The sequence below is a fragment of the Musca domestica genome, unplaced genomic scaffold (assembly GCF_030504385.1).
Source record: "Musca domestica strain aabys unplaced genomic scaffold, Musca_domestica.polishedcontigs.V.1.1 3, whole genome shotgun sequence".
In the NCBI taxonomy this organism is placed as follows: Eukaryota; Metazoa; Arthropoda; class Insecta; order Diptera; family Muscidae; genus Musca; species Musca domestica.
The window spans coordinates 552,873-568,366 of record NW_026712299.1 but is presented as its reverse complement, the minus strand read 5'-3'; the positions used below and the strand labels follow the sequence as shown (position 1 = coordinate 568,366).

Here is a 15,494-nt window from a genome sequence, read left to right as displayed (position 1 = left end):
GTTCAGAGTTAGATATAGTTCCCAAATTGTGACTACTCTAAAGTCATAAGCCAAATAAGGTTCATAATTGGTATGATCTACTTCACATAAATTGCTAATATAAACTTTTTTATTGCTGGAGCTCTACATAGTGGTGTATAGTATTACACAGACTTTTGACTTGCTGACTTGACTTTCCTTGCTGGTTCATTAGTATATATAGGTCACTCATTCGCAGATTTTTCTTACAAATGACCGGAGTCCACCGGATTAGATAAGTATCCAATTCCTTCGACCAATATTAAATTAATTAAATCTAAGATTCTCACTTCACAAAAATAAGGGACCCAAAGTAGATTTCCACAAATTTCCTTATCAAAACCTGATGAATGGACCATCATAATTCAAAAAAAAATCACAAAAATGTATTTCCCAGGCCCGGTCATTCCCTCCTCAGGTCATGTGTATACATGTATATATTTGATTTCTTGTGAAAGCCATAAATAATCGGCAATATGTCAAAAGCTATAAAACATTAAATTAGTCAAGCAATATACAATATATGAGGGAACATAAATATTTGTGCTCCTTCATTGCGAAGGGGGTAGCAATGTTGACTGAGGTAAGTTAAAGTCATAGGGGGCTGGTGTGTACCATGTGTACTTCGTTAGGTGAATGATTGCTGCTGGTATGGTTAAATGACCTTCCTCATTTGGAGAGAGAGAGAGATTGGGCGAAATGTGGGTGGGTATCGTACGGGGTTTCTTAAAAATAAACCAATTCAATTTGACAAATTTAATTATTGTGGATTTTCTAGAAGTCGTGGGAATGAAATGTTTAATTAAATGATATTTAATGAATTAGGTATTTGTCATTATTTATGGAGTCACTTGGCGGAGGAGGTTGGTGGTGAAATTAAATATATAAGATGGTATAAGCAAAGGTGCCACATAAAATGCATCAATTAGTTTTAAAATAATTTATTCGGTATTAGATAAAAAGAAATTAAACATCAAAATCTCTCCAAACCTCTAATCAAGAACAAAAAATAATAATTTAATCAAAAAGTACTCTTCACATTATTTTCTATTTATTGCAAACTCTTAAATTTTAACTTCCCATAATCAGTTTTACTCTTCCGCAATCGATATCTATAAATTTATATAATTCACTGTAAACTACTATCCATGTTCAACATTCTGCCAATTAAGTGATAATCCAACAAAATAACAACTATTAAATACTCAATTTATATAATTCGCAATTTCCACCATTATGTGATTTTCCTTTGAGTGACTTACACAATCGCTTTGTCGGATATATATGCGAGCTATGATTCGAGGCCATAAATACAATTTATAAAATGTATTTATTTTTAATTCGCATATTGAGTTGGCTTTAAAATTAAACTATAATGAAATAACGCCTCATTTCGGCACGGCATGCAAAATGAAAGGATACAGGTGAAAAAGGAAGGTATGGTCGACACATGGATATTCTATATAAAATTGAATTGTGAAAAAACTTTTGTTTTCTATAAGAAGACTATTTGGTCTCCTATGAGAACATCTCTTGGCCTTCTATTTGAAGACCTCTTGGTCTTCTATGAGAAGACCTCTTGGTATTCTATGAGAAGACCTTATTCTGGTCTTCTATGAGAAGACCTTCTTCTGGTCTTCTATGAGAAGACCCTCTGGTCTTCTATGAGAAGACCCTCTGGTCTTCTATGAGAAGACCCTCTGGTCTTCTATGAGAAGGCCCTCTGGTCTTCTATGAGAAGACCCTCTGGTCTTCTATGAGAAGACCCTCTGGTCTTCTATAGGAAGACCTTCTGATCTTCTATACGGAAGACCTTCTGATCTTCTACACGAAGACCTTTTGGTCTTCTTTACGAAGACCTTCCGGTGTTCTAAGGGAAAACCTTCCTGTCTTCTATGGAAAGACCTTCCGGTCATCTGTGGGAAGGTCATCGGGTCTACCGTATGAAGAACTTCCGCTCTTCTATAGGAAGACTTTCCGGTTTTTTATACGAAGTCTTTCCTGTTTTCTAAATAAAGACCTATACGAAGACCTTCTGATCCTCCATAAAAATACCTTCTGGTCTTCTACAAAAGCGGTTCAGGTTTGGATATAGCTCCTTCACATATCTTTATCGGATTTCAGGTTTATTTTGCACCATATGGCCAATATCTAAATGACCTGATTTTTTTTACATACCACAGAATTCAGTCAGAAAGTGCAGAAATCGGTTCAGATGTGGCTCTCTCATATATACCAGGCACTTTATGGAACTCAAAATACCTCTGTAAAATGTTATCGATATCGGATCACTTTAAGATATAACTCCAATATATATCATTATTCGATATCAGGTTTTTTTGCACCAAATGGCTAATATCAGCCCAAATGGACTGAGTCTTAGGAATTCGGACTGAATTCGTCTCAATAAAAAGTACTTAAAATTTGGTGAAAATCGTTTCAGATATAGCTATAGCGCTCATATATTGGCAGATTTCATCCGATTTGGTGTTTAATTTCCCCATATGCGTAATATACACTCCACAACAATGATATTTGATAGCGGGCATTAGATACTGCTCGAAAATTCCTCTGCCAAATTTTATCGAAATCGGTTCAGATTTTTATATAGCTTCGATTTACATCTTCATCCGATTTTACGGTTATTGCTCACACATTATATCTAATATCAGATTTTTTCATATCCAACCGAATTTTTCCATTTGTTGAAATTCAATCCGGTATATATATTACTCCAATAAATATTTTTGAATATAATCCTTATCAAAGTCATATCATGCTCAATACAGGAAAGTTATTTGGTACTGGAAGTACAAAAGCCTCCGTCAAATTTTTTGAGAATTGATTCAAAGTTGAATATTGTTCCCATATTGTGACTACTCGGCAGTCACGCATTCAAATAATGATATCATAGTTGGTATGATCTACTTCTCATAAATTTCCAATATAAATTTTATTTTACGGGAGCTCTACCGAATATGCATAGTGGTATAGGGTATCATATAGTCTGCCCCGCCCGACTTTTGACCTTTCCTTAAGGTTTTTTTTTTAATTCACCACATATTTGTCGATATTTACAAAAATTTCTTTTAACAAAACTACACATCCTTGCCGTGTAGGGTAAAATTGCCATTTATTTTTGCATACAAGAAACGAAGCAATCTAAAGTCGTAAAGACATGCATCTAGAGAATGCTTGAAGCAATAGAAGCGTGTCAAAAGCGCATTTACTTTAAACAATACAATTTACAATTGCTTGCCATGCACACACATGCATGCAAATATGTCAATGAAATAGTTACACAATATATATATAAATATAAATGTTATTTTCCTTTCCCCTTTCCTTTTTTAAAATAAGAGCAAGTCAGTGGTAAGCAAATTGTTGTGCAAAACCGTTTATCCATTTGGCAATAGTCGGTGAATAAACTCTTAATAGAAACATTTAAATGCAAAAGAATACAATATCGAATTGGGAAAATTGTTCCTTCTCTTTAAAATATGAAAACAACATAAAAACAAGTAAAAAAGCTGTAAGTTCGGCCGGGCCGAATTTTGAATGCCCTCCATCATTTGGAACGAATTTGGTAATTCTGAAAAACAATAAACTCTGTTAAAATTTCTGTTAAAAACTTAAAAATACCGAATGTAGCTGTTATATTAAGGACTATACGAAGACATGGACCTGCGTAGATAACATTTGTCATATGCCATTACAATATTCAAATGCAAAACTTAAAAAAGTCAGTGAATAATGTAGCAAAAATCATCAAAATTCCGAATATCGGGACGTAACGTTGTATGGGAGCTATACGAAGACGTGGACCTGCACAGACAATTCTCTGTCTTAGGCTGTAGTATCCATGTCTGACTTCAAATACCAAATTTGAAATAATTCCGATGAATATTGCCGCTAAAATCATCAAAATACCGAATATCGGGAGGTACCGTTGTAAGGGAGCTGTACGAAGACCTAGACCTGCACAGACAATTTTCTGTCATAGGTAGTAGTATTCATTACGAACTTCAAATACTAAATTTGAAATAGTTCCGGTAAATAATACCCAATATCGGGAGGTACCTTTATATGGAGGCTATACGAAGACGTGGACCTACATTGCTCATTTTCTGTCTTAGGATGTAGTATCTATTACGAACTTCGAAATCCAAAATTGAAACAATTCCGGTAAATTATATCGCTAAAATCATCAAAACACCGAATATCGGGAGGTGCCGTTATATAGGGGGTTTTACGAAGACGGGGACCTGCAAAAACAATTTTCTGTCATAGGCTGTAGCATCTATTACGAACATCAAATATCAAATTTGAAATAGTTCCGGTGAATAATGTCGTTAAAATCATCAAAATACCGAATATCGGGGGGTACCGTTATATGGGTGCTATACGAAGACGTGGACCTACATGGCCTATTTTCTGTTTTGTGCTGTAGTATCTATTACGAACTTTAAATATTAATTTTGAAACAATTCCGGTGAATAATGTCGCTTAAGTCATACCGAATATCGGGAGGTACAGTTTTATAGTGGGGCTATACCAAAACCTGGACCTACAAGGTCAATTTTCAATACCAAAAGTCCTGCAGACATAACATACCTTTGGGTTAAATTTTATCAATCTACTTTAATTCGTTCGGAAGCTAGAGTGATTTCCACAGATGGATAGACCGACGGACAGACGGACGGTCATCGCTAAATCGACATAGAATATTATACTGATCAAGCATATATATACTTTTCGGGGTCTAAAATCCATATTTCGAGGTGTTACAATCGGAATGACAAACTTAATATACCCTCCATACTATGGTGAAGGGTATAAGTAAAAAATTGGTCTGGAAATTCATTTGGCATTTAGTTGCAATTTTTAGTACAGGGTTGCCTATGTTCGACGGACCTTTGGGTACATTCCAATCGACGAGGCTTGTCCGCAGGCAACATTCTTTGCATCAATTGAATTTTGTACGGGATCAAATTCAAATCAATGCGAATAATCCGTTGTAAAGTGGACCAAGCTATGCCCAACTGCTGAAAACGGCGTTTTTAGGATGTTCTTGGGGACCTCTCAACACTGGCTCGTACGGCAGCGATATTCTCGGCCGATCGCCTTGGTCGACTTTTATATGGCCTCTTCGGATTAGAAAGTGCCTTACCAGTCGAAAATTTTTCGTATAAACGCTTAATGATGTTCTTAGAAGGCGCACTTCTCACATTTTTTAATGTTCAGAGCGTTCGCGTGGCGTGTATTGGTTCATGGTAAAAATCTGCTTGGACTGACGCTTCAAACGCGGTATGTCATTAAGAGATGTGACATCTCTGTCAAAAGTTATGGCGTTGCCAGATGGGTCCGTCGAATATGGGCAACTCTGTATTTTACCCTACAGTCTGTTAATGGGTTTGAAATCCAATTAAAAAATTAAAATTTTCCAAGATATTTTCCGGCACATAATTCCCGCTTCCATTACCCTTTTTGCCATGAATCACCCATAAAATTCTATTACGAAATTTTCTTAGTGCCAAAACAAACAAAATCGCTTAATCAGGAAATCCTATTAAATCATGACTTTTCTTAATAGGCTTTGGCATTGTTGGTTAAAAGCCGGATACAGTCAATAAACCAAAAAAAACCCCAACCAACACTAAGTGGATAAAACCAACAACAACAGCAACTACACGATCAAAAAAATAAAGGAACTAACAACTAGACACCCACAATAAATTGAGGGTGACGATGACGATAATGGGTGCCTTGAGGAGGATGGGTGAGGGTAATTGCGAACGACAAGCAAATAAATATTTATATTAAACTAAACAAATAGTTGACATCATGCAATCATTCATTCATTCGTTCGTTTCTACTTTTGTTCTCCTCTGTATATATGTCGTTTATATTGTGTGTGTTTTATTTGTAATTTTAACATGTAACATTTAATGTTGAATGTGTCGCATGAATTGCCTAAAAGCACACAACAGATATTGTGAAACATTAACACCAGTGTGAAGTCTACACAAATACATTGATATACATATGTATGCGGGTGTGTGTGTGTGATGTGTTATTAGTCAGAGTTAAATACATGAGCCTGGGGCTTGACTACCGGAAAATGATTCATTTCAAAGTAAAATAAGCACATCATAAATTTACACCACCACCCCTCACAGGCATATGTGACTCACACAGGCACATAATTTCAACATTATTTAATGCAAAGGATTTGAATAGATTTCTATGAATAGGTGGTTGGAAAACAAAATGTAAACCATTTGTGAAGATGGAAAATTGGACTCACTAACGTTATTACACTTGTCGTGTAAAAGGTTTCATGAAAATATATATATTTTTAAAAATAATTGGAGACACTTCCCAATGTTTGTTAAAGAAAAGAAGTTAAAAAATATCAGTCGGTTTTGCCAACAAATGTATACCCTCAGTCAATGTTCGATTATTTAAACATATTTTGAATTTTGTTTGTTAATTTTCAAATTCTTGACCCTCTATGAAGGTGGTTCCCAAGGAATGGGCGATTATTGCACTTTTCATATCGGACCAAAATAAATATGGTATGAATAATGCGACGTGACAGATTTGGACTATATTGGTTACCTCCTACATCCTTTGTGGATGTGGTTCGCAAATATACAGGATGAGATGAAAAAACTCCAATCACCTTCAAACTGTTGTCATTTCTAAGCCACTCGTCCGATAGGTGTTAAAATTATTCCAGTGACAGCTCACTATATTGTTTACAAGCGCAAAAAAGCATTTTGGTGAGAATTTTCTAGAAAAAAATTTATTCCTCATGGAATTCAAGTGTGACAGTTTGATTTCTTTATATTTGGCTGGAAAACCACAAGTGGCTATCGTTAGAGCACTCCAGCATTTAAATGTGAATAAATCTTTGGAGGTACCATCGCTCGTTACCGTGACTGTGACTGGTAGCGTAGCTCGACGTCAAAGAAGTGGACGGAAGAAGAAAGCAACATCAGCAGAAATGGTTCGAAAAGAAAAGAAGAAGCGACTTGATCGAAACTTGCTTCGCCGTGGCCGAAAAATGGCTCGGGGGCTGAACATCGCAATATTCCATTCGGCAAATTTTGAAAAAAGAGCTCGGCATAAAGCCATTGAAATTCCAAAAAGTGCAAGAACTTATACCGCAACAGAAAGAAAATAAACTCAAAAGAGCTAAAGAGTTGATTCGCTTTGGCCGAATTTGGTTTTCTCCGATGAGATAACATTCGTTGTCCAGCAATTTGTAAACAAAAAAATGATCGTGTTTACTTGCCAAAGAGGTCAGCTGAAAATGTGCACCTTCAGTTGGCCACCAGAACTCAAGCGCCGGCCATGGTGATGGTATGGACCGCCATAACAGCCGATGATCATTCTCCGCTCGTATTAATCGACCGTGGTATCAGAAGAAATGTCGAATATTGTTGCGAACATATTCTGGAGGGTGTATTAAAGCCTTGGGCATGCAAATATTTTGGCCGCAGACCTTGGACATTCCAACAGGACTCAGCACCATCGCACTCAGCACGCGCCACCCCCACAAGAATAGTTACAAAATGAGGTTCCTCTCTTCATTTCCAGCGCACAATCGCCATCAGAATCTCCGGATGCCAATCCGTTAGACTACTGTATCTGAAGTATTTTGAAAAGCAAGGTTGGCACTAAAAAATACCAAAGTATCGATCACCTCAAGCAAGCACTTCGCCGGGAATGGGCCAAAATACCGCAGAGCAACATTTGGGCAGCGTGAACCGGTTTCGTTGGCCGTTTGAAGGCCATAATTCGTGCCAAAGGTGACCAATTCGAACAAATCTACACTTATTCTAAAATTTGATGCTATTTCCGACATTTTTGGCTTTCAATCAATAAAATTTAACAAAAAATTTAAAAAGTATGGCGTTTGATTTTTTGCAGTTTTTTTCTCACCCTGTATATCATCTTCACAACAGGCCTTGTCCTATTGTATGTGTGAAAGTTGGATGCTAATTTCGTTTTCTTTGAGCGTTTTTTGTTGTTCAATCTCTTGAATCCTATGTGGCGGAGGTACCAGAAGAAATGGTCCAATCCCTACCATCTTTACAACAGATCTTGTGTTGATGGGAATATTCAAATGAACCAAGTCTGAATGGAATCGGATGTTAATTTTGCGTTTTATGAGCTTTGACCCTTTGTGGCGGAGGTACGAAACAAAGTGCGCCGATATATATGATCTTCACAGCAGAAATAGTGTCAATAGAAATAATTTGATGTATGAAATATAAAGAGACCCGGATACTTATTTCGGATTTTAAAATCGTTTCGGTTATTCAAAATTTTGACCCTTTGTGGGGTAGGTACCCGAAGAAGTGGATATCGGTCTATCCCATCTTCACAGCAGATCTTGTGTTAGTAAAAATAATCAGATGTGTGAAATATGAAGAAAACCGAATACTTATTTCAGATTTTATAATCGCTTTGATTATGTCAGAACTTTGACGCTTTGACAAGAAGGAATAGTCCGATTTCTAACAACTTCAGAACAGATCTTGTGTTGATAGAAATATGGAGATGTGCAAAGTCTGAATGGAATGAGATGTTAATTTCGCGTTTTATGAGCCTTATTGATAATAAATATTTCGTCCTTTTATGGGGGAGGTACCAGAAGGAGTGGACCGGACGTTGGGTTAATAAAAATATTGTGATGTGTGTAATTTGAAGACAATCGGACACTTACGTCACATGTTCTAAAAATTATAATTATTCAAAATTTTGACCCTTTGTGGTAAAGGTACTTGATAGGGAGGACCGATATTGCCCATTTTCGCATCTTATATAGAACTACTGCAACTATTAGGACTTATTAAGTAAGAGAAAAATCGAATTATCCTTTCTGTTTCTGTGCAGTAAATTATTTTCAATGAAAATTTTGACATTTTGTGGGGAAGGTACCAGAAGGATTAAACCGATATTGTCCATCCCCGATCTTGACAAAAGTTTGACAATAATATAACGTTTTCCAAGTTTGGATCAAATCAGATACTCCCTTCATGAATTATAGTGTGGCTAAAAGGCTATAAAAATTACATATTGAATATAAAGTATTTCAAAACTTAAAAGTTTTTCCTTAATTTAAGGATTGAATTATAAATTTGATAAAAATATAATAGTCACCAATTTAAATCTCAAAATATTTCCCTACTAATTTCCATATTCAACAATACAGCAATATACAAATTTAAGGAAAGTAGAAAATCCAAAAAAAAAAAAAAATTCTTTACCCTTGCAGCTATATTCTAACGCCATGCTGCCATTCTTATCTGTTGCTCTGAAAATGCAGTCAGAATGAGAATACCAAAAACTAAATTAAAGTATTTTTCCCTCATTACTTACAAACAAATAATAAAATTAGTAAATTGATACTATCACAGACATAACAGCACACTCACAGGGATACACACACACACACTAAGCGATATAATAAAGAAAGGAAAATTCTCTCTCCCCCTAGATGCCAACGACAATCCATACAAAACGCTACCATGGTGATAGAAGGAAGAAGAAAAACGATGTTGTGTGTGGTCACATCGAATCTGATTTATCCCTACAAAGCTTAATGATTTAATATTGAACTTTACAGAGGAACAATTGTTTAAATATCATTTTTTATTTAAATTTTTGATGAGAGAAGATTCCACAATGGGATACATTCAGTCAGCAAAGTCAGAGCATTGTTTTTAAGCTATAAAGATCTTGTCGATTCTTTTTTTCTTTTCAAAAATTATTTTTACCTCACTTTTAAAATAAAGCATATTTGGATATGCAGTAAAGACTTTAAAACCGGGTAGTATATTAAAAACTATATATGAATAATCGATTATTTCTCAAAAAAATTATGAAAATATGTCAAAATGTTTTAAAAATATCAAAAATAAAACTGAGCTGAACTGAGAATATTTTCTAATTTACGACTGTTATACTAACAAATTACAAACATTTCGGGTATAATATGCTTCTAAAAGCACTGGGTTAGTGAGTTTTTTTCAGGAATATTAATTTTTAAAATTTTGACCATTTTTGACAGGAAATATAAAATTTCAGAAAATCCAATAAAATACACCATCGATATCAACTTTTTGACTCCATTCACTCGGAGAGCGGTTAAAACTGACGGACATCAATTTATTATGACCCCCATCTATATCGACCAATAAGAAGAAAACTTAGCTATGAACTTAAAAATTTTAAAAAATCAAGCTAAAAACGCTGTAAGTTCGGCCGGGCCGCACTATTAATACCCTCTATCAATTGGAAAGAATTTCGCAATTTTCAAAAAAATAAAATCCGTAAAAATTCTGTTATAATCTTGAAAATACCGAATGTAGCCATATTAGGGTCTATACGACGATGTGGACCTGCATAGGCAACTTTTGTCATATGCCATTACAATATTCAAATGCGAAGCATAAAAAAATTGGTATATAATATAGCCAAACTCAATATTAAATTTGAAACAGTTCCGGTGGATAATGTCGCTAAAATCGAATATCGGAAGGTACCGTTATATGAGGGCTATACGAAGATTTAGACCTGCGTACAAACATTTTTGTCATAGGCTGTAGTACCCATAACGAACTTCAAATACGAAATTTGAAACGATTTTGGTGTATAATCTTACTGAATTCGTCAAAATACCGAATATCGGGAGGTTCCGTTATATGGAGGCTATACGGAGACGTGGATCTGCACAGACAATTATCTGTCTAAGGCTATAGTATCCATTACGAACTTCAAAATACCGAATATACGAGGTACCGTTACATGTAGGCTATACGAAGGCGTGGATCTACACAGACAATTATCTGTCATAGGCTGTAGTATCCACCAGATATGTACATATATTTTTTTACTTCAAAGAAACTTAATCCTAAAAAGTCCACAAAATGCGGACTAGAGGGAACTTCTATTTTTAAGTCTACATTAATAATTTACTGTTGCCCTATGTGGACTTAGAAGAAAGAAGGGCCCGATATTGTCAATTATTCACTCAGACCTAAGGCTGATATAAATATATAGAAGTGCGAGGTATTTAAGTAAATTAGATGATGTTTTCGATCAGAATTTATTCCTATTTCCATTTATTTTTATTATTATTATTATTTTTTTTTTTTTGCAAAATGTTGAGGTGTTTTGGATGAGGAGACCGACATGGTGGTCCGATATCACCCATTTCCTTTTTTTTTTTTTTTGAAAATGATAAAGGGTGGGATAATTCCTTTTATGTTTATCATGCCCACCAGCTGACTAAGAAGACAGTCCAACAAATAGACGGACAGAGGGACCTACCAAGGTCAACTTCGAATATCCTGAAGTGTATATTGCCCAAGGAGACTTAGGATCTATGAGCGCTATTCTAATGTGAAATTATGGACAGATACAAATTATATTGGCCTTTGTATGCAAAAGGTCGAATGTATAAAGTATTACATAAATTCAATGATAATGGGTAGTAATAGTGGTCCGATATCACCCATTTCCGATTTTTTTTTTTTTTTTTGAAAATGGTGAAGGATGGGATAATTCCTTTTTTATTTATCATGCCCACCAGCTGACTAAGAAGACAGTCCAACAAATAGACGGACAGAGGGACCTACCAAGGTCAACTTCGAATATCCTGAAGTGCCCAAGGAGACTTAGGATCTATGAGCGCTATTCTAATGTGAAATTATGGACAGATACAAATTAGATTGGCTCTTTGTATGGTAAAAGGTCAAATATATATAGTATTATATAAATTCAATGATGAAGGGGAGTAATCTACGAATGAATTCGAACATCAAAAAAATTTCCGTTATTTTTATGTCTGGTACGAAAATAGACTTAATCGGTCCTCTCCTTCTGTTACGTCTCCAATAATCCCGTGTGATGATTAGCACTCACTCTCACAAGCACCTCAAAACCACAGGATACAAATTCGGATACCTCTAATAAAGAGAATTACCAATACAGTCGGAAAATGTGATATATTGGTACACTCTCTCTGATACCTTCGCACCACATCCAAATTAAATTTTTATACCCTCCACCATACTATGGAGGGTATATTAATTTTGTCATTCCGTTTGTAACTCCTCGAAATACTCATGTCAGACCCAACAAAGTATATATATTCTTGATCAGCGTAAAATTCTAAGACGATTTAGCCATGTCCGTCTGTCTGTCTGTCTGTGCGTCCGTCTGTTGTAATCACGCTATCTTTCGAACAAATTGAGAAAGAAGGCTAACATTTTGCACACATGTATATTTTACCAGTAGGCAGGTTAAGTTCGTAAATGGGCGATGCAGGTCCAAGTTATCATATAGCTCCCATATAACGGTACCTCCCGATATTCGGTATTTTTATAATTTTAGCGACATTATTCACCGGAATTGTTTCCAATTTGGCATTTGAAGTTCGTAATGGATACTACATCCTAAGTCAAAAAATGAGCCATATAGGTCCACGTCTTCATATAGCCCCGATATAACGGTACCCCCCGATATTCGGTATTTTCATGATTTTAGCGACATTATTTAACGGAATCGTTCCAAATTTGGTATTTGAAGTTCGTAAATGATACTTCCGCATAAAACAGAAAATGGGCCATGTAGGTCCACGCCTTCGTATAGCCCCCATAGAACGGTACCCACTATATTCGGTATTTTGATGATTGCTACATTATAAACAGATTTTTCTTCAAGTTTCGCATTTAAATATTCTAATAAATTATGATAAAAGTTGCCTATGCTGGTCTACGTCGTCGTATAGGCATTCGGTATTTATAAGATTTTAACAGAATTTTAAACGGATTTTTTTTTTGGAAATTGCCAAAGTTTTACCAAATGGTGGAGGGTATTAAAAGTTCGGCCCGGCTCAACTTACAGCTATTTTACTTGTTTTTATTAAATTTTAGTATGTTACGAGAATGGGTAGTTTCGAAACAATATTTCTGGAGCTTCTCTCAAATAGGATCAACATTTTGAAAACCCAAATCTCTTATATAATTATTAATGGGTTAACGTTTTTAAAATTTAAATCGAAAACAATTATTTTTCCGAACATACCATAATTAATTATATGGTTGCATATTTAAAAAAATATTAATAATTCCCTGAAGTTACAAACTTTAGGACAAACTAAATGTACCGCACATCTCCATCCATTCCCATATTGAACGTGATTTGTATAAAAATGCAATGAAAATGAAAACGCAGTTGAATGAATGAAACATTAGCAAAAAAGAGCAAAAAACAAAACGCAGAAGGATATCAGGATAACTTTTATCCAATTACAATGAGATGCAGAAGTACAACAATGTGGGAGGAAAATGAAAAGCTGCCAGATGGGAAATGAAAAAATCAGGGTAAAGGCAAACAAAAAAAAAAAAAAAAAAAGAAGCGGCAATGAACGACGACAAAATAGAAGGAGATAAACGAAGGCAACAACATTCTTAACATCACCAAAAAAAAAAAAAAAAAAAAAAAAAAAAAACAAAAAAAAAAAAAAAGAATTAAAGGGAGAGCGAAGGAAACGAAAGAGAAAAACTAGGATGAATGGCAAATGACAACAATGCACTTCATTTGGGGGAGTTGGAAGCTTTGGGATTTTTGTTGTTTTTGTGTTTTCTTATTGTTGTTTCTGTTTACTTACTTTTCCTTCAGACAACTGCCAAATTCATGCTGGGAATCATTTTCGTCATAAGACTGGGACGTTGGTGTGGGCGGTGACATGGGAGGCGATGCAACCGATGCTGATGACTGCTGCTGGAGTCGTTGCTGCTGTAGTTGCTGTTGTTGTTGCTGCTGCTGCTGCAACTGCTGCTGAAAAAGTTCATGCTGCTGCTGTCGTTGCTGGGCACACTCTTGGGGTGATAATGAGGATAACGGCAATGGTGTGGTGGGTGGCGATGAATTCGACGATGATTGCTGGTAGTTGGCCAATTTGGCCTGCTGCAGCAGGTGATTGTGGTGGGATTGATGCTGGTGACTGTGGTGTTGCTGATGCTGCGGCTGGTGGTGATATTGTTGACTGCTACCATTGTTCGGCGAATTCGGTTGTTTGTGATAGGGATGTATGGAATTGTGAGTGATGTGGCATAATTTGTTGCCATTGCTATCGAGGCCATTGTTGTGATGATGATGCTGCTGATGATGGTGGTGATTGCTGTGAGGGTGGTGGGTTTGATTGCCGTTTAAACGTAATGACTGATTCGACTGGCTGTCTGGGCAATCGTGTATGTCTGGCTTCAGATCTGTCTGATACAAAGGACTTCGCAGAATGGAACGTGACAATGTTTGTTGAACCTGTGCGGACTGACTTTGTTGCTGTTGTTGCTGCTGCTGGGACGGAGAATTATTTCCTGAGCCAGGTGATATTTTACTAGCCAAAGCATCCAACGAACTTAACATTATGTTAACTTCTTAATTTTGAATGTTTGCCTTTCGTTTTCTTTTGGGGTTGTTATTTTTGTTGCTCTCTTTATGTGTGTCTTTTCCACTTTTAATTTGTTGTTCTTGATTTCTATTTTCAATTATTTAATTTTTTATATTTCACTTTTCTTTTTACAATTTTTATTTTATTTAGTTTTTTTTTTTTTTTTTTGCTAATTCAATTTTCACTTTTTAATGGATTTAATTTGCCGCTTTTGTTGCTGTCTTGTTGCCTGAAGGAAAAGTTTTTGTAGAGGGAGAGAAGAGAAAAAATTTGGAAAAAAAGTTGCGATTAGTAAAACAATGAAGTTCGATTTTGTTGATGGTTGTTTTGTTAGTTAATAGAAAATATTATATAGAATATACAAATAATTTTAATTTAAAGTGATAATGTAGGATGTGGTTATATGTGGTATTTTTGTGGAAAAGTCTATGAAACCATTTCCTTCCGATATTTAATTTTTATTTTTGTGTTTGAAAAAATTTATTTTTTTTTTTTTGAGTAATTTGGACCCAATGATGTCAAAAATTGACTGAGAAAAAATTTAAAATTTTTCATTTTTCCAGAAACCAGTGTTCGAATTTTCGAAAACTCAAGTGTAAACATATACATGATTGTGGATGCAAACCATGATGTTATATTTAGTCACGGTTACATATATTTATAATAATTCCTCCATTCCATTCATTATTTTTTATTATTTTTTTTTTTTTTAATTATTTTAAAAAGTATCCAAAAATTATTTTTTAAGTGTATTATGAAAAATTGGGTAAAAGTAGCCCACGACCCTCTTGTTAAGGGTAATGCATTGTTTTCTGTTAAAACTAATTGTTGGGTCAAGAAAATATATTTTTTAGAATGTCTTGGCAAAGAGTCATGAATACAAACCAAAATTACATTTATTGGCTTTGATTTTTTAAACCCTCAGTCATATGGCTAGAGAGGGTATACATTATTTGATAGGTCAAAACGTGCCTAGTTGAAATAACGGTTTTTGACCCTAGGC

General features: G+C 35.2%; 1 protein-coding gene across 3 annotated transcripts in view; it reads right to left on the bottom strand.

Moving 5' to 3' along the window:
- LOC101889061 (CUGBP Elav-like family member 2) overlaps positions 1–14,607 on the bottom strand; it is a 335,948-nt gene extending 321,341 nt beyond the window's left edge. Inside the window, exon 1 of one of the 3 annotated variants that reach the window (XM_059124555.1) lies at positions 13,709–14,607. In XM_059124555.1, coding sequence (XP_058980538.1) covers positions 13,709–14,466 — 758 coding nt within the window. In that variant the 5' untranslated portion in view covers positions 14,467–14,607. The remainder of the gene's footprint in view (positions 1–13,708) is intronic. The other 2 variants (XM_059124557.1, XM_059124556.1) reach the window with 2 other exon arrangements.
- Positions 14,608–15,494: the final 887 nt, after the last annotated feature.